Below are 25,146 nucleotides of genomic sequence, written 5' to 3' on the forward strand. Positions count from 1 at the left end.
GAACATGTGTATTAAAGGAAAGCATCTATACTTTTACAGTGCATTCAGAAAGCATTTAGTTGTCTTGACTTTTTTTACAGCCTTATTCTAAAATGGATTAAATCGTCCCTCCCCCCCATCAATCTACACACAACCCCATAACAACAAACCAAAAACAGGTTTTTAGAAATGTTTGCAAATTTATACAAAAATATTGAAACAGAAATAACACATTTACATACGTATTCAGACCCTTTACTGAGTACTTTGATGAAGCACCTTTGGCAGCGATTACAGCGTCAAATCTTCGAGGTTATGACGCTACAAGCTTGGCACACCTGTATTTGGGGAGTTTCTCCCATTCTTCTCTGCAGATCCTCAAGCTCTGTCAGGTTGGATGGGGAGCGAGGCTACACATCTATATTCAGGTCTCTCCAGAGATGTTCGATCGGGTTCAAGTCCGGCCTCTGGCTGGGCCACTCAAGGACATTCAGAAGTTTGCCCTGAAGCCACTCCTGCGTCGTCTTGGCTGGGATGGTGCCAGGTTTCCTCCAGACGTGACGCTTGACATTCAGGCCAAAGAGTTCAATCTTGGTTTCATCAGACCAGAGAATCTTGTTTCTCATGGTCTGAGAGTCCTTTAGGTGCCTTTTGGCAAACTCCAAGCGGGCTGTCACATGCCTTTTACTGCGGCCTGATAGAGGCCTGATTGGTGGAGTGCTGCAGAGATGGTTGTCCTTCTGGAAGGTTCTCCCATCACCACAGAAGAACTCTGGAGCTCTGTCAGAGTGACCATCAAGTTCTTGGTCAACCTCCCTGACCAAGGCCCTTCTCCCCCGATTGCTCGGTTTGGTCGGGTGGCCAGCTCTAGGAAGTCTTGCTGGTTCCAAACTTCTTCCACTCAAGAATGATGGAGGCCAATGTGTTCTTGGGGACCTTCAATGTTGCATAATTTGTTTGGTACCCTTCCTACAATCCTGGCTCAGAGCTCTACGGACAATTCCTTCAACCTCTTGGCTTGGTTTTTGCTCTGACATGCACTGTCAACTGTGGGACCTTGTGTAGACAGGTGTGTGCTTTTCAAATTATGTCTAGTAAATTGAATTTACCACAGGTGGACTCCAATTAAGTTGTAGAAATATCAAGGAGGATCAATGGAAACAGAATGCACCTGAGCTCAATTTCGAGTCTCATAGACAGTGGTGGAAAAAGTATCCAACTGTCATAAAAGTGAAGAATAGAAAATGACTCTAGTGAAAGTCATTCATTAAAATTCTACTTTAAATTGTGGCATTAAGGAACACACTGGCCACACTACAATATCTGTATTACTGGTTTAAGATTTATTGTGGTGTTGGTCATATCTTTACAGAGGTTATATACAAATTAGTACGAGAGATAAAAAAAAAAAAGTACATTTGGAGAAAGAAACATTCACTAAAAACAATTGTGAAAAAAAGATAGCGTGTATGTTTTACTTTGCTGTATGAGAATGAATGCATTCCTGATTAGAATTCTTTAGATAATTGTCTTGGTTTATTCTTAAAGCTAGATGAAAGAAAAACATGTATCCACACTTATCTTATGTTTTACAGTTAAGAAATCATATATGCAGTATATTAATAGTCACAGCAGACAATTAAAATATAAAACCTAGAAAACTCCTTGGAATAGTCCCTTCTAAAACCAGGTTCAGTGGTACAAAAGTATCAATTTGCCATGCCTTTGAACATTTATTTCTGTACTAAAAAATACAATTAGATTCTGTTTCATTAAGTCTATACCATACATGTTCTGCATCAATTCAACCCTTAATCACAGTTTAGATTATTCAAGTAATCTAAATATTTGACAAGCTAGCAGACCTGCCCTCGAAAAGATCCTCCCTAAAATAGAACCCTACGGTCTTTTGTTGAAGAATTGCATCCGTGCATAATAATAAAAAACGCACGCAACTGACTGTTACCCTTTTTTACATTTTTTAAGCCCCTTTTCACATTACAATTCTCACGCACACAAAACTACCTGAAGTAAAATAACAAATGGAAACATTTAAAACAGAGAAAACTACAATTACAAATCTCCAACTGTGCTCCCAGTAAAATGAAGCGAAGTTGTATAGAGACGATGTGCCACTTTTCCCACGGCCACAACATCACTAGGGCTCACAGATCAAGGTCTCCACCACAAACTTGTTCTCAAAGTGACGGATCTTGTGGCAGTTGAGAGCTTCGCGCTTCTGCATACCTGCAATGTGGGGGATGGAGAGAATAAAATGCTGATCTACGCCTGATAAAAACCCTTATGAGCTGCCACAATATGGTGGTTGGTTGTTCATTCAAGACTTGGGAAAACATCATTTTGGAAAGGTATGAATCAGATATGTCGCAATGCCCATGTAGTAGTTTTGTAAGACATCTGTGTGAGAGGTGTGTTAGGTATGTGAGGTCTAACTGTGTGCTTAGAGACCAGTCAGTCAATATCTCATGCAAAAGATGGCTGAATGTAGAAGAAGCCATTTTCTTTTGGGCATGTTAGCATAATTCTTCACTTGTCCAAACAACTATGTGGCGCGTGTGTGTGTGATCTGTGATGTATATGCATGCGTGTTGTATATGTGCATGTGTGTGTACTGACCCAGGATCCTGTCTCTGCGCTCCAGCTTGTAGGTGTCTTTGCCCTGGCAGAGGTTGTTAATGAAGTATCCCAGTTGTTCCACATCCTCCAGGCGCTCAGTCACCATCATCTCCTCATGGACCAGGTAAGACTGGGGCAGGTAGGTACCAGCCTGGAGGAGGGGGAAGAAAGAGGGGTACAACATTGAATAACATATCCTATCAGTATGAGCTAGAGCTACTGGGTGGTTAATTTCAAAACATTTATTAAAACCACCGAAACAGTCTTATTTCATTTTAAAAATAGTATAGAATTACATTGGGTGTCCAAACAAGTGGATAAGAAATCGAATGTATTACTGTCATTATTGTAACATAATTCATAAAGCAGTTCCTGTTACCTTGATGTTGACCAACAGCTCCAGGAAGTCCTTCGGAGGCATGACGATGGAGGTGTTGAGGGGGATGACGTAGCATTTGTTCAGGAACAGGTCCAGGTAGGCAGTCAGTCTCTGTGGAAGGGAGTCAACAGAACAAACTCAGTCAGAGAACAACCTCATGGAACTCCACTGAATACAGAAAATCCATGATCTGTGGATGGTTATCCCCACAGAAACATCACAGGGGTTAGCAATAAACAGCAGGGTTGAAGTTGATTCAATTTCCTTACCCTTTGGAAGTCGTGGACGATGTCGGCGGGGTCACTGTCGTCGAACTCAGGCACGGGTACGTTGATGAGAGCCACCTCCTGGTCCTCCAGTACGCGGATGTTCTCCTGGATCATCTTGAATCTGGAGGGCAGGTCCACCTCCACATCCTCCTCCTCCAGGATCATCATGTCTTCTTCACGGTACTTCACCCCGCACACAAACACCTGGCCCTCCTGGTGGACGGGAGGACACATAGCACTTGGTGGAAAACGTTTATATTCATACTTTTTACTGCATGGATGTCTCTTGTCAATTACACATTTGAACTATAATGTTGTATTCAAATACAATAAGTTCTTAAAAGTGTCAATTAGATAGGAATCAAGCCAGCTACAGTGTATTCAGTAAGCCATAGATCGACACTGGGGTCTGAGTAATCCAGTCTCACCTCCAGAATGTAGTACCTGTACAGGTAGGCCCCTCCCACCACCACGCCAGACAGCATGAGGGCCAGGCCCAGGCACATGCACCAGCACCAGGCCTTGGACTGCTGACGCACTGGTAGAGCCACCTCTGGATCCTGGAGAAACACAGAGAAGAGGGAGGTTGTGAGGCAGACATTGTTTATGGTTTTGAAATGTGACAAAGAATGCATTTTAAATTCTTCATTGTCAAGTACACAGTTCACCAGATGTTTCCAAGTCATTCAATTCTCATCTTTCTCTTTACCTCATTCACTTGAAACACTTCTCACCATCTCTACACTCACCTTTCCCTGCCCTTTCTCTCCAATCACCATGCATTTCTCTAACTTTCCTTGTCCCCCTCACCCCCACTTCCCTCACTTGCTTCCAGGCAGTGTAGGAGGGATGGGCACAGGCAGCCAAACTAGTTATGAGAGTTTTGGCAACACTCCTGTTTCAAAACAACAAAAAGAGGTAGGGCTCAATGTTGATTAAGGGAGCAGCACATTGGGAGAGGGGGGGCTGAGTCCAAACAAAGGCTGTGTTTGAGTAAGGGATGAAGAGGGCTCCAGAATCCACCCGAGGCACCGAACAGGGTGAGTCATCATTATGCAAATCAGAGAAACAAATAGGCACCATGAGGGAGAGAGAGACAGGAGAAAGAGAGAGCAGAAAGAGAACATAGAAAGAAAAGAGGGTGGGGACCATTTATATTCCCAATAGCTTGACGTGAATGATGTCATGATTAGTCCATTTGTAATATCACAGCCTGCTTGATCCTTGGACCTTGGTGTAATAAAGCTCGTCTTATGATCCTTTTGAATTAATAAATTCAGTCTCAAGTTCATTCCTTTGATTGTTATTAGGGAATTTGAAACGGGTCAAATATCTACAGGGCTCTACAGTGTAGTGTTGTCACTAAACCAGAATTTTGACTTCAATACCAATACCAGGTTAAGTATCACGATACTCAATACCAAAACAATACTACTACAAAAAGTCACAGAATGGCACTTAATCCAGACAGAAACTGAGCTACTGCTCTGTTCAATAGTTGGGAATCTTTTGAGTTCAATATCACAAAATTAGAATTTTTTTTACATCAACATTTTTCAGACATCCATGTATGCATTGATGAAAAAAAACTATCCAATCAATTTGATATTTGTTTTTACCAATCTAACTACAGAAGGGTAATCATTTATTCAAATGGTAAATCTATATTGACAAACCAGGTAAATAAAGAAGTAGCCTAGGCCTATTTACAATACAGTTCAATAGGAATGTGTGCATACAGTGAGTTATTGATCTTGTTTTGGCTGATTTTACAGGGCTACAGATGTGAATCTGTTTCCATTCCATTTGGGCTTATTTTATTGTACTGATCAACAACATTTGCATAGAAGTAGCTTATTTGATCAAAGTAATTTAAAAAAAACTGTATTCGTTTAATCATAATACAAAATTATCATCAACAACTTACATCCCTACATCAAACATGTCTAACAAAACACAGGTATAGACAAGAAAATACTAAAGACATACAACAAAAACACACCCAATCAGCAAAAAACAGAAACGTCCCTTTTTCAGGACCATGTCTTTCAAAGATAATTCGTAAAACTCCAAATAACTTCACAGATCTTCATTGTAAAGAGTTTAAAGCACCGTTTCCCATGCTTGTTCAATGAACATGCACCTGCGGAACGGTTGTTAAGACACTAACAGCTTAAAGACGGCTTAAAGACGGTAGGCAATTAAGGTCACAGTTATGAAAAGCTCATTCTGGCATGACCCTCCAACATGAATGCCACCAGCCATGCTGCTTGTTCTGTGCGTGATTTCCTGCAAGACAGGAATGTCAGTGATCTGCCATGGCCAGCGAAGAGCCCGGATCTCAATCCCATTGAGCACGTCTGGGACCTGTTGGATCGGAGGGTGAGGGCTAGGGCGATTCCCCCCAGAAATGTCTGGGAACTTGCAGGTGCCTTGGTGGAAGAGTGGGGTAGCATCTCACAGCAAGAACTGGCAAATCGGGTGCAGTCAATGAGGAGGAGATGCTCTGCAGTTCTTAATGAAGCTGGTGGCCACACCAGATACTGACTGTTACTTTTGATTTTGACCCCCCTTTGTTCAGAGACACATTATTCAATTTCTGTTAGTCACATGTCTGTGGAACTTGTTCAGTTTATGTCTCAGTTGTTGAGTCTTATGTTCATACAAATACTTACATGTTAAGTTTGCAGAAAATAAACGCAGTTGACAGTGAGAGAGGACGGTTCACACACACAAGTTTGGGGTCACTTAGAAATGTCCTTGTTTTTGAAAGAAAAAATAACATCAAATTGATCAGAAATACAGTGTAAACAGTGTTCATTTTGTTAACGACGTAGCTTGAAACGGCTGATTTTTAATGGAATATCTACATAGGCCCATTATAAGCAACCATCACTCCTGTGTTCCATGGCACGTTGTGCTGATTTAAAGAAGCAATAAAAAAAAAAAAAAAGTCCTTCTTTAGACTAGTTGAGTATCTGGAGCAACAGCATGCGTGGGCTCGATTACAGGCTCTAAATGGCCAGAAACAAAGGACTTTCTTATGAAACTGAGTAGAGGTCGACCGACTATGATTTTTCAACGCCGATACCGATTATTGGAGGACCAAAAAAAGCAGATAACGATTAATTGGCCGATTTTTAAAAATGTATTTGTAATAATGACAATTACAACAATACTGAATGAACACTTATTTTAACTTAATACATCAATAAAATCAATTTAGCCTCAAATAAATAATGAAACATGTTCAATTTGGTTTAAATAATGCAAAAACAAAGTGTTGGAGAAGAAAGTAAAAGTGCAATATGTGCCATGTAAGAAAGCTAACGTTTAAGTGCCTTGCTCAGAACATGGGAACATATGAAAGCTGGTGGTTCCTTTTAACATGAGTCTTCAATATTCCCAGGTAAGAAGTTTTAGGTTGTAGTTATTATAGGACTATTTCTCTCTATACGATTTGTATTTCATATACCTTTGACTATTGGATGTTCTTATAGGCACTTTAGTATTGCCAGTGTAACAGTATAGCTTCCGTCCCTCTCATTACATTTACATTTTAGTCATTTAGCAGACGCTCTTATCCAGAGCGACTTACAGTAGTGAATGCATACATTTCATACATATTTTTTTTCTGTGCTGGCCCCCCGTGGGAATCGAACCCACAACCCTGGCATTGCAAACACCATGCTCTACCAACTGAGCTACCAACTGAGCTCCTCGCTCCTACCTGGGTCGAACCAGGAACACATCGACAACAGCCACCCTCGAAGCAGCGTTACCCATGCAGAGCAAGGGGAACAACTACTCCAAGTCTCGAGTGACATTTGAAACACTATTAGCGCGCACCCCGCTAAATAGTTAGCCATTTCACATCGCTTACTCCAGCCTAATCTTGGGAGTTGATAGGCTTGAAGTCATAAACAGCGCAATGCATTGCGAAGAGCTGCTGGCAAAACGCACAAAAGTGCTGTTTGAATGAATGCTTACGGGCCTGCTGGTGCCTACCACCGCTCAGTCAGACTGCTCTATCAAATCAGACTTAATTATAATAAACGCACAGAAATACGAGCCTTAGGTGATTAATATGGTCGAATCTGGAAACTACCATCTTGAAAACAAAACGTTTTTTTTTCTTTCAGTGAAATACGGAACCGTTCCGTATTTTATCTAACGGGTGGCATCCCTAAGTCTAAATATTCCTGTTACATTGCACAACCCGCAAAACCCTAGTCGCAATGTCAACAGTGAAGAGGCAAGTCTGGGATGCTGGCCTTCTAGGCAGAGTTGCAAAGAAAAAGCAATATCTCAGACTGGCCAATAAAAAGAAAAGATTAAGATGGGCAAAATAACACAGACACTGGACAGAGGAACTCTGCTTAGAAGGCCAGCATCCCGGAGTTGCCTCTTCACTGTTGACGTTGATAATGTCTTAGCAAGATTATTAAATTCAATCAAAAATAGTAATTTTGGTATAATTTTTGTTTGTGTATAAATTATTTGATAACGAGAATCATTGCAAAAATAACATTATATCCTTCATGCCAAAAACATTGCTAGTGTTCAAAAAGGTAAATAAGTATTCTGCGAGGTTTTCCCCAAAATCTAGTGAGTCAGATCACCTTTTTTCGCAGAAAAACGCAGATATCATCAATAATCACAAATTTGGACAACATAGAATTACAGAATCTGTAGAATCTTAAAGTGCACTTCCTTGAATTTGTTTGGTATACAATATTCGTATAAAGCATCAACCAAGCTTTTTTTGCAGACAATGTCAGGAATAAGCATGTTCCAGAAAGATTTTCCTCTAGGCGTAAGTTGGATCCGTGAATGTTACATTTTTCTTATGTATTTATTACAACAAGATTTCTCAAGTCCATGCCTTCCAAACTGAGTTCTGGATAAGCTCTGTGATCATCACCAAAGCTAAGATGAGTTTTCATTAGTGTAGTTAGACCACTGGGAATGGATTTGATCACAGAAATAAACTCATTTTGGTTTTGGAAACTCATTCAATGTTATAAATTGTTCATATGCAAGAATATTACCCATTGTCAAAAACATCAAGAACAAAGTCAATATTCCTCTCATGACAGCTAGGGTAGAACAAGTACTTATTCCTTACAGTTATGTCTGAATTATTCCACAAACTCGTGCAGGAAACATATTTCCCAGGACATTAAAGCTTGTTAGTGAAACCTAGCCAATTTAGCAGGTAATCATTCAGGAATATAATTACATTTCAGTAAACATTGAAGACCTACCAACTTAAACACCAAATTTATTCTGTATTGACCAAACATATTTTCAACCAATTGATCTTGAAAGTGATATTCATGTCAACAAAATCAACACTTCCAGACCTCCAGCTCTTATTTGAGAGGACTGACTTTTTTAGTTTCTGACTTCATCTGGAAAAATAAGTCTTAAGGGTCTTGTTGATCTCTTTACAGGTAGAGGAATTTACAAATAAAGATAATGAGGGGTACACAAAGCAAGACAGTCCCTCTGCCTTGGGCAGAAGCACTCTCCCAAGTATGGAAAGATCCCTTTGTAGCCAATTATTAAATATATTCTTGTTTCTTAATTTTAGGAAAGAAATTCATGTTGTCTGACTAAGTGGTTTTCTGACAGATTTATTCCTAAATAATTAACACAGTCCTTTGCTTATTTGATCAAAATGTGCACTGTCTCTAACCAGTAATGATGTCATTCACGAGGCGGGGGGGGAATCCAGCTTTTGACAAAATAACGTCAGATTTGACTTTTCGTAGCAGGTTAGAACTTACACAACAGGTCAGGAGAATTTGGTTAAGGGGCAGCATTTTTGTTTATGCAAAAAAATAAAATAAAAACATTTAAAATTTCTACTTTTGATGATAATTTTACAAAAGCTGGATCCCTTCTGGCCATGACCGAGCCACCCGGAGTCAGATCGCTGAGACAATAGGTCTCTCCAAAAGATTAAGTAAATTAATAAAGTTTGTGGCAATCAGCATATTTTGCGTTATGGTATCAAACAATGTATCAAGGTTGAATTGATGATAGCCTAAGCTGTAAGCTAGCCACAAAAGTTAGCCTACCAGTAACTTTTTGCCTGGTAAACAGTGTTCTAGCATGTATGGACATTGTTCATTACTGTTCGCAAAACAGTTTCAACATGTCATGTCGCATTATTCAAGTGTGTTAACGTTGGTGCAGCATGAGTGGGGAGCTAACATGATGCAGCCCAGACTCCCAGTGCAGGCTAAGTGGAGCAGGCACGGGGCAGCCCAGACTCCCAGTGCAGGCTAAGTGGAGCAGGCACGGGGCAGCCCAGACTCCCAGTGCAGGCTAAGTGGAGCAGGCACGGGGCAGCCCAGACTCCCAGTGCAGGCTAAGTGGAGCAGGCTCTGGGCTTTCGTGCTCTAAGGGGGACATCAACTACACCGAATTGATCTGTGAGACACATTTGACAGAAGCAGCAAAAAGTTTTTTTATAAAACTAGTACGGAACGGTTTTCATATTCTAATATTAAAAAAGTACCGAAGTTTCAGCATACAATGCAACCCTACTGTAGTCCGACCACTTCTCTCTCATATGTGCGTAAATATTTAGCTGTGCGACCTGGAATTTTTATTTTAGGAGCACCAGTTCGCCTTAAAATGTTAAATTCTAGCTTTAAATACCAAAAATATTTTTTACATGTGCTCCTTGTAAAAAAGGTCAGCGTAGAGCCCTTATCTAAAAAGGTAGGACTGGCTCCCACCTAAAGGCACTGCTGGCTATAAAGAACAGCAGAGTGCTCTGATCCACAGCCATAAACTTTGAGCTGATTGAGGTTGACAGAGGGAGTGAGTCAGGTGGACACACAAACAAAGGTGTTTATCAACCAGCTAACATGGAATTTCACAGACTTAATGGACTCTGAACAGCAATAAGGTCTCCCTTCTTTAAACATGCCAAGGCATGTCCCCTCCACCATTTGCATATCACCTTGTGAAGGGGTTTTCAAGGCATTGGGTTGACCCCTGGTCTAGCTGAACAGGGTAATGGGAGAGGGTGGGTAATGGCATTGGCAGACAATCATTATCCAAAACCAAAGTATTAACATTCTTCAGTAACACCCTGACGTCCATTTCAACAAGAGGAAGTTCTAGAGTTGGCCTCTGAAGAAACAAGTTTGCTGACTGAGAACATTGCTGAGCCCATCATTACAGTTGATGTAAAAGGTATGACTGTATGAGTCATGTTTCTAGGTCAAAAGGAGCTCATTAAAAGAAAGAGCCCTTTTTCGCAACCAAACTTCAGCTGAAAAGCTACAACACAATGAGAAGAATCAAGCAACTCGCCCCGTCCCAAGAAGTCAGTCAGCCTGACCTCAATTTAATAACGTCAACAACTCTGGGAGCAGCAGAGTAGCGTTTCTAGGAAGATCAAAAGCTGGCAAGAGACTAGAGAAAGAGACTAACATTCATGCCATTATTCACTCTGTTTTGGTCTCCTTGGCTGCAAGTGATGTAGCCTACAAGAGATAGCAATAAGGGAATATTTCCTTGGGCTTTCTGGGTGCGTTTACACCTAATCTCTTGCCCATGAGATAAATACCAGAGCGGTTTTGCCTTTGTTGAGTGAATGCAGGGAGTTCCCAGGGATAGGCTTCGACTTACGGTAAGAGGAACTGGGGTAATACACTGAACAGAAATATAAACTCAACATTAAATATTTCACTGAGTTACAGTTCATAAGGAATATCAGTCAACTGAAATAAATTCATTAGGGCCTAATTTATGGATTTTACATGACTGGAAATACAGATATACATCTGATGGTCATAGATTATTTTTTAAGGGTAAGTAGGGGAGTGGATAAGAAAACCAGCAAGTATCCATTTGCCTCAGCAGTGTGATATCTCCTTCACATAGAGTTGATCAGGCTGTCGATTGTAGCCTGTGGAATGTTTTCCCACTCTTCTTCAATGGCTGTGTGAAATGGCTGGAATGGATATTGGCAGAAACTGGAACAAACTGTTGTACACGTCGATCCAGAGCATCCCAAAAGTGCTCAATGGGTGACTGGGACATTTTCAGCTTCCAAGAATTGTGTACAGATCCTTGCGACATGGGACCATTAATTACCATGCTGAAACGAGGCGATGGCGGCAGATGAATGGCACGACAATGGGCCTCAGTATCTCTTCACGGTAAAATGTGTTTGTTGTCCGTAGCGGATGCCTGCCCATAACATAACCCCACCAACGTTGTGAACAGAGTGCCCCATGACATTAACAAATCGCTCGCCCAGACAACGCCATACACATCTGCCCGGTACAGTTGCAGCCAGGATTCATTTGTCAAGAGCACACTTCTCCAGCTTGCCAGTGGCCAACGAAGGTTAGCTTTTGTCAACTGAAGTCGGTTACGACGCCAAACTTACTATCTGGTCAAGACCCTGGTGAGGACGATGAGCACGTAGATAAGCTTATCTTAGACGGTTAAACAGTTTGTACAGAATTTCTTCGATTGTGCAAACCCACAGTTTCAGCGGGTGGCTCGTCTCAGACCATCCCGCAGGTGAAGAAGCCAGATGTGGGGGTCCTGGGCTGGCGTGGTTACACGTGGTCTGCGGTTGGGAGGCTGGTTGGACATACTGCTAAATTCTCTAAAACGACATTGGAGGTGGCTTATGGTAGAGAAATTAACATTAAATTCTCTGTTACCAGCTCTGGTGGACATTCCTGCAGTCAGCATGCCAATTGCACACTCCCTCAAAATTTGAGACATCTGTGGCATTGGGTTGTGTGAAAAAACTGCTCATTAGTGTGTTCTTTTATTTTCCCCACCTGTGTAATGATCACGCTGTTTAATCAGCTTCTTAATATGCCACACCAGTCAGGTGGATGGATTATCTTGGCAAAGGAGAAATGCTCACTAACAGGGATGTAAACAAATTTGTGCACAAAACGAGAGAAATATGATTTTTGTGCATATGGAACCTTTCTAGGATCTTTTATTTCTTCCAAAGACAACAACTGATTCAAATGTGGTGGGCCTACATCTCACACCAAAACACACTGCGAGTGATCACATCTCTAGCTGGGGTAGATCACTGCTTAATTCCTGTACTTCTCAGAGATGGTTTTGTTCCAGTCTGGTAGTGTAAGTATGTGCCCGAAATCATGAACGTGACCCAACATGCCAACCGATGGGTTTCATAACTTCTGAAACATCCCAGTGTCTTTGGTGTGGATACACTCGGTTTGGAGTAAGAGGCTTTACCTAAGTTCTCTCTCTCATACCATGAACCACATACTTTCCCTCAGGTTTTTCTCTCATTGAACTCTGACCGCAAGGTTGCTGCGCTCAAATGAACTTGAGTTTTGTTCTCCGGGCCGGCTACAATTAACTTCCTCTTCTGTGTTCGTCTGTTCTGACAATGTTTATTTCCCCACTTCTGTGAGAAAAGGGTTAGAACATACACACATCCAGAGGCTTGAAGCTGGTACGGGATATCCAAGTAGATATTCATCAGGGGGACAGACAAAAAGACCTAATGGTCTTGATAAAGACCAAGTGTCGATAAAGTTACAATTAAATTATTTCACACTACAGCATTTGCTTGAAAATACTTGACATGCTTTACCGTATGCAGCTAAATCTTATACTTTGTTCATGTTTACTCTCCCCACTCTGCTCAGACAGAGATTGGCTTCCGCGCTACTGCTCTGCCAAGCCCCCTCAGGCCACAGGCTCTTCATCTGGGCTGCAGTCACATCAGTCACGCTAGGGTGATGATCAATGCTCTGTCTGTGTGTCCAAACCACCCATATCTAGGAAACCAATACACACTAACACTTGTGTGTCCTCTCAGATAAATGCTCCGTTCCTTATATGGTACGAGACACCACATGAGCTATGCGTTTGAGCTTCAAAGTGTTGCTGTGTCTTCACCCCTTTGGAGGAAGCTAAAACAGACAAAGATGTATGCTTTACCTTTGAATAATCTCATGATGGTGGTCTCACATGGTATAGAGGGAACCATATGCTACGTGGGTTGGGAGGGTGTATTTATGAGCTTCAAAATGTTGTTTTGGCCTCTCCTTTCTCCCTATGGCCTTGAGGATGAACTCAGCTGCTCACACTTCCTATTGTAAGAAAACTAAATAGGTTGCATTAGAGAGAGTCCTCCTATCCTTTGGCTTGTCTTTGTAGTCTAGCCTCTCCCTCTGTTCCGACCAAGACCCATCTGTCCCTCTGGTGTGTTCCTGCAAGTTTACACTTGCTCCCCAACCTGCTGCTGCCACGAATGACGATGATACAGCAGGTGTGGCCAAGTTCAGTATGCGAACTACCTGGCCTAGACTAGGCCTATATCTAATTCAGTGGTACTGACACACTGGTCTTCATGATCAAGCTGTACTGTATTACAGTGGCATTTACATTCTCATAAATGACAAAGTGACAGATCAGTATAATTTGTTTAACTTCTGAATTTCTATTCCTGTTCTATTGTTTTAGAATGCTGGGAAAGAGGCAAGGAGAGAAAATACTTCCCTTTCTACATTCGCATTGACTGAACGTCTTCATTCTAAAGTTCAGAAATGTAACAACACCCTGAAAAGAGGTAGAGTTTCAGTAACTTGGAGTGATGTAGTCTATCACTGTGCCAGAAGAAGAGCTACAGTTTCAGTAACTCAAGGATTCTCTGTGAAACCTCATCCTTCATTCTGAAAGAGATAATCAGTGTGGCGGTAGAGGCAACCATGTTGTTTGGTCTGTTGGGCACTGTGCAGACTGTCTGGGGCTGAGGTGAGCTTGTTCTGGGGTTTAGGGTCCGAGGTCGTGAGTTCGGGGGGGTAAATGGAGTGACAGAAGCTGTGTTCGAATACCCATACTACATACTATTATTTAATTTTGGTATACTGTAAATCGAACGGTATCCTTCAGTTGAGTGTACTAGCACATCCCCTGTCTACCGGAAGTTGATGTTGTTGCTAAGCAACCTCTTGCTAGCATATCAAATGACTAGCTAGACATTTTACGATTTTGGGTGTGTTCGTAAATTCAATCTGGAGTGCCAGAGTGTGCTCTGGGCTTTCTTAAAATACACAGCGTTGTCAGATTGTCCTTTCGTAAATTCAGAGCGTTTTGCTCTCGGAGTGTTCAAAGCGCACACTGGTCGCTCTGGCCGAGGTCGAGTAGGGTTGACCGAGCATTCAACGGCAGTCAAGCACCCAAGCTAATTGGCTAACGTTGGCTAGCTACTTCCAGACACAAATGAGAGAACACCTCACTGTGACCATTTTACTCATCCTTGCAGAGCTGGTTAGGCTGTTTTCATGTCATCAAGAGCGCTGGTGACTATTACTGTGCTGCAACAATTTAAGTACACTTTTTTTGCCGACGTTTACTGACACCGGCCATATTCTACGGGTATTGAGCATTCGTAAATTCAGCAGCTATTCTGCGCTCTGGCACACTCAGCCGAGAGTGATCTGAAATTGGAGTAAATAGCCAGAATTAACAATGTCTATTGAAATACACAACTACTATACCACTTAGCTAAGAATGATGTGAATAATCAAGTCAATAAACATTGGGTAGTTAGTTAGTTAATATACTGCCTGGCAAGTTTAATGTATTAGTAGCCAACTAACATTAGGTAACTAGCTAACATACCGGTACATACTGCTGTAACGCTATGCGGATCGTATGGATAGCGCGGCAAAAAGAAATTGTCGGCCAACGTAACCTATTTGAAAAGTCATGACATTATTACATTGCTCAACATTTTATAAACATTTGTCATAATTAGTTAAAGCAAAGAATTTGTATCCGTTGTCAGACTTCGGCTGCATATTTTCCGCCATTTTCTTATAATCTGAAAACGTGAAGCCACGCCCATTTTCTGAAGAATTGCATTGTGGGCCCTAAAAGTACAGAAATTGTGTTCACTGCTTGTATACTTCGTATTTTGGCGAATTTAGTACGACATCCAGGAACTTTTGGCTTAATAACTATATCCATACTATGACCAATAAGCAAACTATATACTAAATTCACATCACAAATAGTAGTTAGTATGAGTATTTCAACACAGCCTGAGTGTCAGTCCTTCAGTGAGTGAAGTGAAAGCTGCAATATGTAACTTTTTGGGCAACCTGACCAAATTCACATTGAAAGATCTAACCATTTCTTTCTCATTGAAAGCAAGTCTAAGAAGTGGTAGATCTGTTCTATGTGTGCTATTTCTATGCTTCCCATTCTTAAGTTTTGTTATTGCGTCTCTTACTTTCGGTTTTGTACACCAGCTTCAAACAGCTGAAAACACTGTATTTTTGGTTATTGAAAAGATACTTCACAGCGGTTTAGATGGTACAATGGTTCTGTACAGTATACTAGCTTTTTAGCAATCAGGAAATGGCAGAGTGATTTCTACATCGTGTACCTTGAATGGAGTGAATGTAATGAGAGGATGGACGTTGTCCTCAGCTTGCCTTTTCGAGGCTGGTTGGTTAATCTCTCCCAATTTTAGTGGTCGACGCCCTGTGGGAGGCACTAGGCTAAAGCTCCCTGGCTGAGTCTATCAGAGCGATTAGGGTGTAACCCCCCCTCAGGGATCCACATGCCTCACAGGCGCATAGAACACACAGGCGCGTAGAACACACAGGCGCGTAGAACACACAGGCGCGTAGAACACACAGGCGCGTAGAACACACAGGCGCGTAGAACACACAGGCGCGTAGAACACACAGGCGCGTAGAACACACAGGCGCGTAGAACACACAGGCGCGTAGAACACACAGGCGCGTAGAACACACAGGCGCGTAGAACACACAGGCTCAGATAGCAACATAAGCAGCATGAGCATGCAGTACCAGTGTGAGAGTACTGTGTACCAGACTGCCCCTCTGCTCTCCATCCCATTTACTTCAATTTGCACCCCTCTCCCCATCTGACTCTTCTACAAGGCCCCACCTGTCTACTGATAGATCAAATGGTTGTTTTTGGCCTGGGCTCTTGACCAGACAATTCAGAACCACATCACACTTGATTCTGCTGAGGAGCTATGGCTCCATATGTCCACATGAGAGAAGGAAATCTGTGGGGTGCAATGACCCAATTTAAGCCTTTGACGATAAGCCTTCACCATGGTCATACCATCGTGCTTCCACTCGAATTAACCAAAATCACGATACAATAAACTGACACACACCCACAACAACTAGGCAACACGGCAGGTAGCCTAGTGGTTAGAGCGTTGGACTAGTAACCGAAAGGTTGCAAGATCGAATCCCTGAGCTGACAAGGTAAAAATCTGTCGTTCTGCCCATGAACAAGGCAGCACTGTTCCTAGGACGTTAAATATTGGTAAAATTTAAAAAGAAGTACACAGACAAGCAAGCACATGTAAATAAACATGCACAGGCAACTAAATCCTTGTCTCCTCCCATCTCCTCAGTAACGCAAAGTGATCTTATTGCCAGCAGGTCTTATATAGCCATGCTAACCACTTTGCTGTTTGAGCCTAATGAAGAAGAGAGTTCAGAGCCAAGCCAGCTCTACTGTCCGATATGCCTTTACTCTAAAAGCATCCCTTGCATAAGCCAGAACACAAGGTCTAGTCTGTGCACTGCTGAATATTTGATCTTAATTTGTATTAATTTCCATACAAGCCATCTCTCTCCCATCTACAGACAGACATTGATACAACTCAAAACAACCATTAACATAGCCTACTGTACATTTGCATGCCCCATCCTTTATTTAAATGCTACAGTTTACATTGATGTACCGACGTGCTGCCACAGCAGTCTAATAACAACTAGCTTAGTAGCTGATACAGTGTTTCCCCTAGTTTTTTTTTAAGCAGCAGTGGAAAAGGTAGCTGTCCCCATAGACATCCAGACATTGCACTAACAGTAGTTAGAAACTTCCTTCAAACTGCATGCAGTTCATTGGACTATGGGTAAGTAGAAAGAGAGCTTAATTGCCAACATCTTGCACTATCCCCTTAATTAAAAAGCGCATCTAGGCAGAAATAGAAAATATAATTTTTTATATATCATATTTTTTTGGAGCCATGGCAAGAATTTGGGCCACCGCTGCTAAGTGAATATAGAGGAAACACTGGCTGACACATTCAGCTGACAGGAAAAGACTGAGGTGCTAACTCGATATCAGATCGGCTTCTGTGTTCAAACAAGCCGACCGGTTAGACATCCCCTTGAAAGTCGCCTAGTAGAGGTCATGCATACACCATGGGGATCTGCAATCAACCCTGTCTCCTTCTGATGTGCGCTCGCTGGGAAGCCTGTTTGTTTAGAAAGTGGCTAGTATAGGGCCCTATAAAAAGCTTTTTTATTTTTTCACAAATTCTGTTTTCTCCATTTAGTTTAACTTTTCTGTTTAAGGTTATTGCTCTACAAATCACATTTAATAGAATATCAAATGTTGTTGTTTTTCTAAGACCACAGCAATACCGGAAACAGCAGGAGACCACTTTTGAGGTCTGGGAAAAATCTAAGACATTTTGAATTTTGGGTGTAGTTACCCTTTTACTCAACTGGGCACCAGCCAGAGACCTTTATTTGGTTAGCGGTGTTTCTGTAGCACTCGTGTAAATTGCAGTGTTTGCAAAACAAATGGCCACTGGACTGATGTAAATAATCATGAGATCATTCTGCCAGGTAGGCATAGGCTACTTTGTAGTTAATATTTAATTGAAAAGGTTTTTGGGAAAGCCTTTCCATTTACCAGAAGGTGGTTGTCATTACATTAGCATCATCACTAACAGCTACACAAAGTGGTAGACAAATGCGCACACAGACAGGGGCATTCCTGTGCTGCTGCTCTTTAGAAAGCTGAAGGAATATACAAATCATTGACGTATTTTGTTCATGTCATATGACAATCTCAGGAAAATTAAGGAATTTTCTACTAAGTTCAATGGAGTTAGTTGATGTCCTAAGTTTAATACATTTTTTATATTGTTGAATTCTGTTTCAATGTCTTGATTCCGTGTCCGTCTGCAACGCAGATTTTATAGGGCCCTATAACATTACCATATTCTAGGGTGCCTCTGTGTTGTTAGGGAGTGTCTGTATAATTATGAAGTTGGGCTATATTTACATAATATTAGTGAACTGTTAAGTGGTTGCAGAGCAGCACTCTGGCTTGCTCTTGGCAGAACCCCTGATACACACAAGGCATGTGCAGCTGCCCTGTCTCCTGCCCGCTGCCAATCACTCTGCTCCCGTTTATCAGGCAGAGTGTGAACAAGAGCCGACCCTCCCACTGTCCATCTCTCACGCCATCTGATGAGCTACTGCCACTGACCTTCACATTCCCTGTGACTGCTTTTCCAGCCAGAGAAGCTTCATCCTGCCTACTGGGAAGTGGTTGGTTATTTAGAAACAAAACCACAACTATGGGGCAAAACAGACAGGGTTGGCTTAGACCAGGAGTCTCCAACCCTGTTCCTGGAGATCTACGCTCCTGTAGGTTTCCGCTCCAACCCCAGTTGTAACTAACCTGATTCAGCTTATCAACCAGCTAATTATTAGAATCGGGTGTGCTAGATTACTGTTGGAGTGAAAACCTACAGGATGGTAGCTCTCCAGGAACAGGGTTGGAGAGCCCTGGCTTAGACTGTTAACATGTAAAATATATTTTTGCCATATTAGCATAGACATGACATCAGTCAAAACAAGACATGGTATCAATAAGATACAAAGAGCAGAAACAAGCCACCTATGACTCCTCACATGGCAGCTTCTTGTCATTGTTACTAGCTATCTGACCGTTCAGAATCATAATGCACACACGCCTTCCGGCCACCGATGCGTGCACATCCTTTTCGTGCCATTGTCAGCCAGCCCATCTACAAAGCCCAAGAAATGTTGGCTATTTGGAATGGAACCTATGCCTAAATGCCTCGAGGAACAATCCTGAATGCATGTTGCCTATTGGGCCCAAGAAGGCTAATCTGCTCCTCTTGCTTTGCCTCGAAACTCAAAACTTATTGATGTAAACATTTGGCCAGCACGAAACCGCTGACTTGCCAAAGAAAACAAGATAACGGTTAACAAAAGAAGTACCCCAAAAGGTTCAAAGGAGCAAGCATACTGTAATGACGGGTCTTCTTCATCTTGGTTACTCAAGTGAATAAAGTCTGAAGATGTTAATATAAACTAATTATAGCATGTGGAACCACTAGGCAAAGCTACAGAAATCCCCCTGCAGAAGTGAAAAATGCATTTGTTAAAAGGCCACTTCAAACCAGGAAGGAAGAACATAACTGTGATTATAAAGACAGAAGGACTATAAGGTCAGGGGCTAAGAATGTGTGGGAAGGTGAAAATCAAAAGCCTATCTCTGTACAGGTTGTGGTCAAGATAAGAGGTCCAATTACACATTTCTAGTGGAAAACCACAGAAACTCACTGAGGTTGGTGGAATATCCCACTAATATGTGAAAGTTAGGTCAAATAGTAGCTGATGAGGTTGTCAGAGGTCGACCGATTAATCAGAATGACCGATTAATTAGGGCCGATTTCAAGTTTTCATAACAATCGGTAATCGGTATTTTTGGACACCGATTGGCCGATTTAAAAAAATATATATATATATATTTTACACCTTTATTTAACTAGGCAAGTCAGTTAAAAATGCATTCATATTTTCAATGACGGCCTAGCAACGGTGGGTTAACTGCCTTGTTCAGGGGAAGAACAACAGATTTTTACCTTGTCAGCTCAGGGATTTAATCTGGCAACCTTACGGTTAACTAGTCCAACGCCCTAACCACCTGCTTTACATTGCACTCAACGAGGAGCCTGCCTGTTACGCGAATGCAGTAAGAAGCCAAGGTAAGTTGCTAGCTAGCATTAAACTTATCTTATAAAAAAAAAACAATCAATCATAATCAGTAGTTAACTACACATGGTTGATGATATTACTAGTTTATCTAGCCTGTCCTGCGTTGCATATAATCGATGTGGTGCGCATTTGCGAAAAAGGACTGTCATTAATTGTGTACCTAACCATAAACATCAATGTCTTTCTAAAAATCAATACGCAAGTATATATTTTTAAACCTGCATATTTAGCTAAAAGAAATCCAGGTTAGCAGGCAATATTAACCAGGTGAAATTGTGTCACTTCCCTTGCATTCATTGCACGCAGAGTCAGGGTATATGCAACAGTTTGGGCCACCAGGCTCGCTGCGAACTAATTTGCAAACAAATTGGCATTTTTTTGGTCCTCCACTCAATTTTTTTGTGATTCGAGGCCCAATAATCGGTATTGGTGTTGAAAAATCATAAAATCGGTCAACCTCTACATGACACAAGTAATTTTTTATTTTTTCCCCCCAACAATTGTTTACAGACAGATTATTTCACTGCATCACAATTCCAGTGGGTCAGAAGTTTACATACACTAAGTTGACTGTGACTTTAAACAGCTTGGAAAATTCCAGAAAATTATGCCATGGCTTTAGAAGCTTCTGATAGGCTAATTGACATAATTTGAGTCAATTGGAGGTGTACCTGTGGATGTATTTCAAGGCCTACCTTCAAACTCAGTGCCTCTTTGCTTGACAACATGGGAAAATCAAAAGAAATCAGCCAAGACCTCAGAATTTTTTTTGTGGAACTCCACAAGTCTGGTTCATCCTTGGGAGCAATTCCCAAACGCCTGAAGGTACCACGTTCATCTGTACAAACAATAGTACACAAGTATAAACACCATGGGACCACGCAGCCGTCATACCGCTCAGGAAGAAGACGCGTTCTGTCTCCTAAAGATGAACATACTTTGGAGTGAAAAGTGCAAATCAATCCTAGGACAACAGCAAAGGACCTTGTGAAGATGCTGGAGGAAACAGGTACAAAAGTATCTATATCCACAGTAAAACGAGTCCCATATCGACATAACCTGAAATGCCGCTCAGCAAGGAAGAAGCCACTGCTCCAAAACCACCATAAAAAAGCCAGACTACGGTTTGCAACTGCACATGGGGACAAAGATGGTACTTTATGGAGAAATGTCTTCTGGTCTGATGAAACAAAAATATAACTGTTTGGCCATAATGACCATTGTTATGTTTAGAGGAAAAGGGGGAGGCTTGCAAGCCGAAGAACACCATCCCAACCGTGAAGCATGGGGGTGGCAGCATCATGTTGTGGGAGTGCTTTGCTGCAGGAGGGACAGGTGCACTTCACAAAATAGATGGCATTGTGAGGAAGTAAAATTATGTGGATATATTGAATCAACATCAAGACATCAGTCAGGAAGTTAAAGTTTGGTAACAATTGGGTCTTCCAAATGGACAATGATCCCAAGCATACTTCCAAAGTTGTGGCAAAATACCTTAAGGACAACAAAGTCAAGGTATTGGAGTAGCCATCACAAATCCCTGACCTCAATCCCATAGAAAATTTGTGGGCAGAATTGAAAAAGTGTGTGCGAGCAAGGAAACCTACAAACCTGACTCAGTTACACCAGCTCTGTTAGGAGGAATGAGCCAAAATTCACCCAACTTATTTTGGGAAGCTTGTGGAAGGCTACCCGAAATGTTTAAATCAAATCAAATTTTATTGGTCACACACATGGTTAGCAGATGTTAATGCGAGTGTAGCGAAATGCTTGTGCTTCCGACCACGCAGTAATATCTAACAAGTAATCTAACAATTCACAACAACTACCTTATACACACACACACAAGTGTAAAGGAATGAATAAGAATATGTACATTTAAATATATGGATGAGCGATGGCCGAACGGCATAGGCAAGATGCAGTAGATGGTATAGAGGACAGTATATACATATGAGATGATTTAATGTAGGGTATGTAAACATTATATAAAGTGCCATTGTTTAAAGTGACTAGTTATACATTTATTACATCCAATTTTTTATTATTAAAGAGGCTAGAAATTTGATTCAGTATGTTGGCAGCAGCCACTCAATGTTAGTGATGGCTGTTTAACATTCTGATGGCCTTGAGATTTAAAAACAGCTTCTGTCTCTCGGTCACAGCTTTGATGCATTTGTACTGACCTCGCCTTCTGGATGATAGCGGGGTGAACAGGCAGTGGCTTGGGTGGTTGTTGTCCTTGATGTTCTTTTTGGTCTTCCTGTGACATTGGGTGGTGTAGGTGTCATGGAGGGCAGGTAGTTTGCCCCCAGTGATGCGTTGTGCAGACCTCACTACCCTCTGGAGAGCCTTGCGGTTGTGGGCGGAGCAGTTGCCGTACCAGGCGGTGATACAGCCTGACAGGATGCTTTCGATTGTGCATCTATAAAAGTTTGTGAGTGGTTTTTGGTGACAAGCCAAATTTCTTCAGCCTCCAGCCTCCTCCGTTGCGCCTTCTTCACCACACTGTCTGTGTGGGTGGACCATTTCAGTTTGTCCGTGATGTGTAATTTTGGCTAAGGTATGTAAACTTCCGACTTCAACTGTGTGTGTGTGTGTGTGTGTGTGATATATATTACCCCTTGACAGCATTATCAGAAAGCACAGCATGATACACAACTTTACATTTGTGTCACCTGAGGATTTTAGCTCAACAAATCAATTATTAGACTATATTAGTGATTAAAATACTTTGATGACTCACAACTTCCTCCAGCTAAATCAAGACAAGACCAAGGTACTTATTGCTCGGAGCCAAAGCACAGAGAGAATCTTGCCGCACATTTGAATTCACAGGCAATAAAGATAAAACACCAGGTAAAAAACCTAGGTGCCATTTTAGATTCTGAACTAAATTTCAAATCACACATCAGGAATGTGACCAAAATAGCTTTTTACCACCTGAGGAACATTGCCACGGTGCAGCCGTTTCTCTCTCAGGCTGATAGAGAGACTTATTCATGCTTTTATTATAAGCAGGCTGTATTGCTCTCCTGTCTGGTCTACCCAAGCATGCCATTGGTCAACTGCAAAACATACAGAATGCTGCAGCACACATAATGACCAAGATGGAGAGCACACATTACACCAGTTTTAAGGTCTCTGCACTGGCTGCCTGTGAGATTTAGAATACATTAAGATTCTTCTATTGGTTTTTAAAATCAATCCACAATTGTGCACCAAAATACATGTCAGGCATGCTTTACTGTTATCTACCCAGTAGGTCCCTCAGTTATTATGCTCCCAGCCTCTGGAATAGCCTGCCAGAGAACCTGAAGATGCCAAAAGATGCTTTTCTGTAAAGCATATTGTCTGAAATGTGCTGTATAAATAAAGCTTGATTTGACCAATGTATGGTAGTTCCATTATCCAGATTGACTGTATGTAACCCTGTATTGTTTTGTGTTGTGATAAATGTAATACAATGCTGGGCTTGTTGGGAGACCCAAGACAAACTTCCCCAAGGGGAAACAGTATAGGCTGTGAGAATCTTAATGGGTGGAAGGATAGAAGACAGAACTGTGTACTGAAAAATGTATTGAATGGTATGAGTCAGCGAGGGGAGACAGATGGAGTTTATTTGCAATGCAGACTCGCCTGCCACTTCACATCTTCTCAAAGGCAACCTGCCCAATTGGCATGGATTTGATGATAAGTGAGCAGACATCATACGAGTGCTGTCTCACGCTCCTACTCTTCCTATCAGTTGTGAGCATGTGCATTGTGTCATGTAGGCGTCTGTCCTGCATATTTCATATACCATATTTATTCATGTATTTTTTAGATGTTGTTGTTAATGTGCAAGAGAAATTTCCCCCCTGGGGACAAAGTATCTTATTTTAGATTATTTCTAAATACCTGGCATCATACCGTTCTTAGAAATGAATGTTGTGTCTGTCCATTTCTTGGTCCAACCAACACTGACAAACAACAGAATGATGACAGTTCAGTGTTGATAACCCTTATCATAACGCTACTGCCGTTCTTGGAATGAGAAAGAACAGTTGAGGGTGTATCAATGTAAGCAGCAGGGACTGAACACTGAAACAAGTGCTGTGTTCCAGCTGATCTCCAAAACGCAAAACATTAATTGACATTCAGCCTGCCATTTGCAATGAAGGGGAAAGAAAGCAATAACTGGCAGCCCTTGTAGGCTATAATTTAACGTTAGATAATGGTGGTCAGTGAATTGTTGAGAGCTGATTAAGCAAGTCTCAGAACTAACAACGTTCATTTAGACACATTTGGCCAAATATTACTTTCGCTTAGTTCAAATGTATCTAATTTAGGTAATTAGCTAGCTATATATATATATATATATATAATGTATTGGCTAATCTCTGATCTGGCTAAAGGAGGTAACTAGGAGGTTGACGTCTTCATTTTGCTATCTGTGTCTGTTCAATTGTGACAATGTTTCCTAACATTAACGTAATTACTTTTTTATTTTGTTTTTATTTCACCTTTATTTAACCAGGTAGGCCAGTTGAGAACAAGTTCTCATTTACAACTGCGACCTGGCCAAGATAACGCAAAGCAGTGCGACAAAAACACAGTTACACATAAACAAACGTACAGTCAATAACACAATCCTTGATGGCTATTCGCAGTTGTAATTACTCACCTTGTCCTCGGGAATTAGGGTTTCGCTGTCCTTTTTCATGTCTTTCTGCCCGAGGGCCGAATTAAAGGATACCTTCACCATCGTGAAATTTGCACTGGTTGATTTTAAAATAACAGAGCGAGTGTGTTTAGCACGTCGAAGTTGTTTGGAATCTTGCTGCTGTAGCTAGCTACTACGACCGCGCCGATAAACACACACAGCTCTTGATGCCCGACTCAACCAAATACTCGCCTCAACTCAACAGCTGAGCGCCGAGCACCTAACCTCCAGAGAATACTATTTTCTTCAGTATAGATGTGGCTCCGCCTCTTTCTATTTTTGCCTGAGTGACTTCGCCAACAGAAGGCATTTCCA

At 41.6% G+C, this 25,146-nt stretch overlaps 1 protein-coding gene across 2 annotated transcripts; it reads right to left on the minus strand.

Annotated features, from left to right (window-relative positions):
* Positions 1–1,299: 1,299 nt before the first annotated feature.
* On the minus strand, positions 1,300–25,065 carry LOC115155686 (integral membrane protein 2B). 2 transcript variants are annotated; one of them, XM_029702572.1, is made up of 6 exons: positions 24,793–25,065; positions 3,693–3,824; positions 3,265–3,477; positions 2,996–3,106; positions 2,617–2,767; positions 1,300–2,226 (listed from the first exon to the last, which is right to left on the minus strand). In XM_029702572.1, exons 1-6 carry the CDS (start codon positions 24,871–24,873, stop codon positions 2,138–2,140), a joined length of 777 nt encoding a protein of 258 aa, XP_029558432.1. In that variant the 5' UTR covers positions 24,874–25,065; the 3' UTR covers positions 1,300–2,137. The 2 variants fall into 2 exon arrangements, with proteins under 2 accessions (XP_029558432.1, XP_029558433.1); XM_029702573.1 differs by lacking the exon at positions 24,793–25,065 and adding an exon at positions 4,014–4,058.
* Positions 25,066–25,146: the final 81 nt, after the last annotated feature.

This window comes from Salmo trutta, chromosome 20 (genome assembly GCF_901001165.1).
Source record: "Salmo trutta chromosome 20, fSalTru1.1, whole genome shotgun sequence".
Lineage (NCBI taxonomy): Eukaryota > Metazoa > Chordata > Actinopteri > Salmoniformes > Salmonidae > Salmo > Salmo trutta.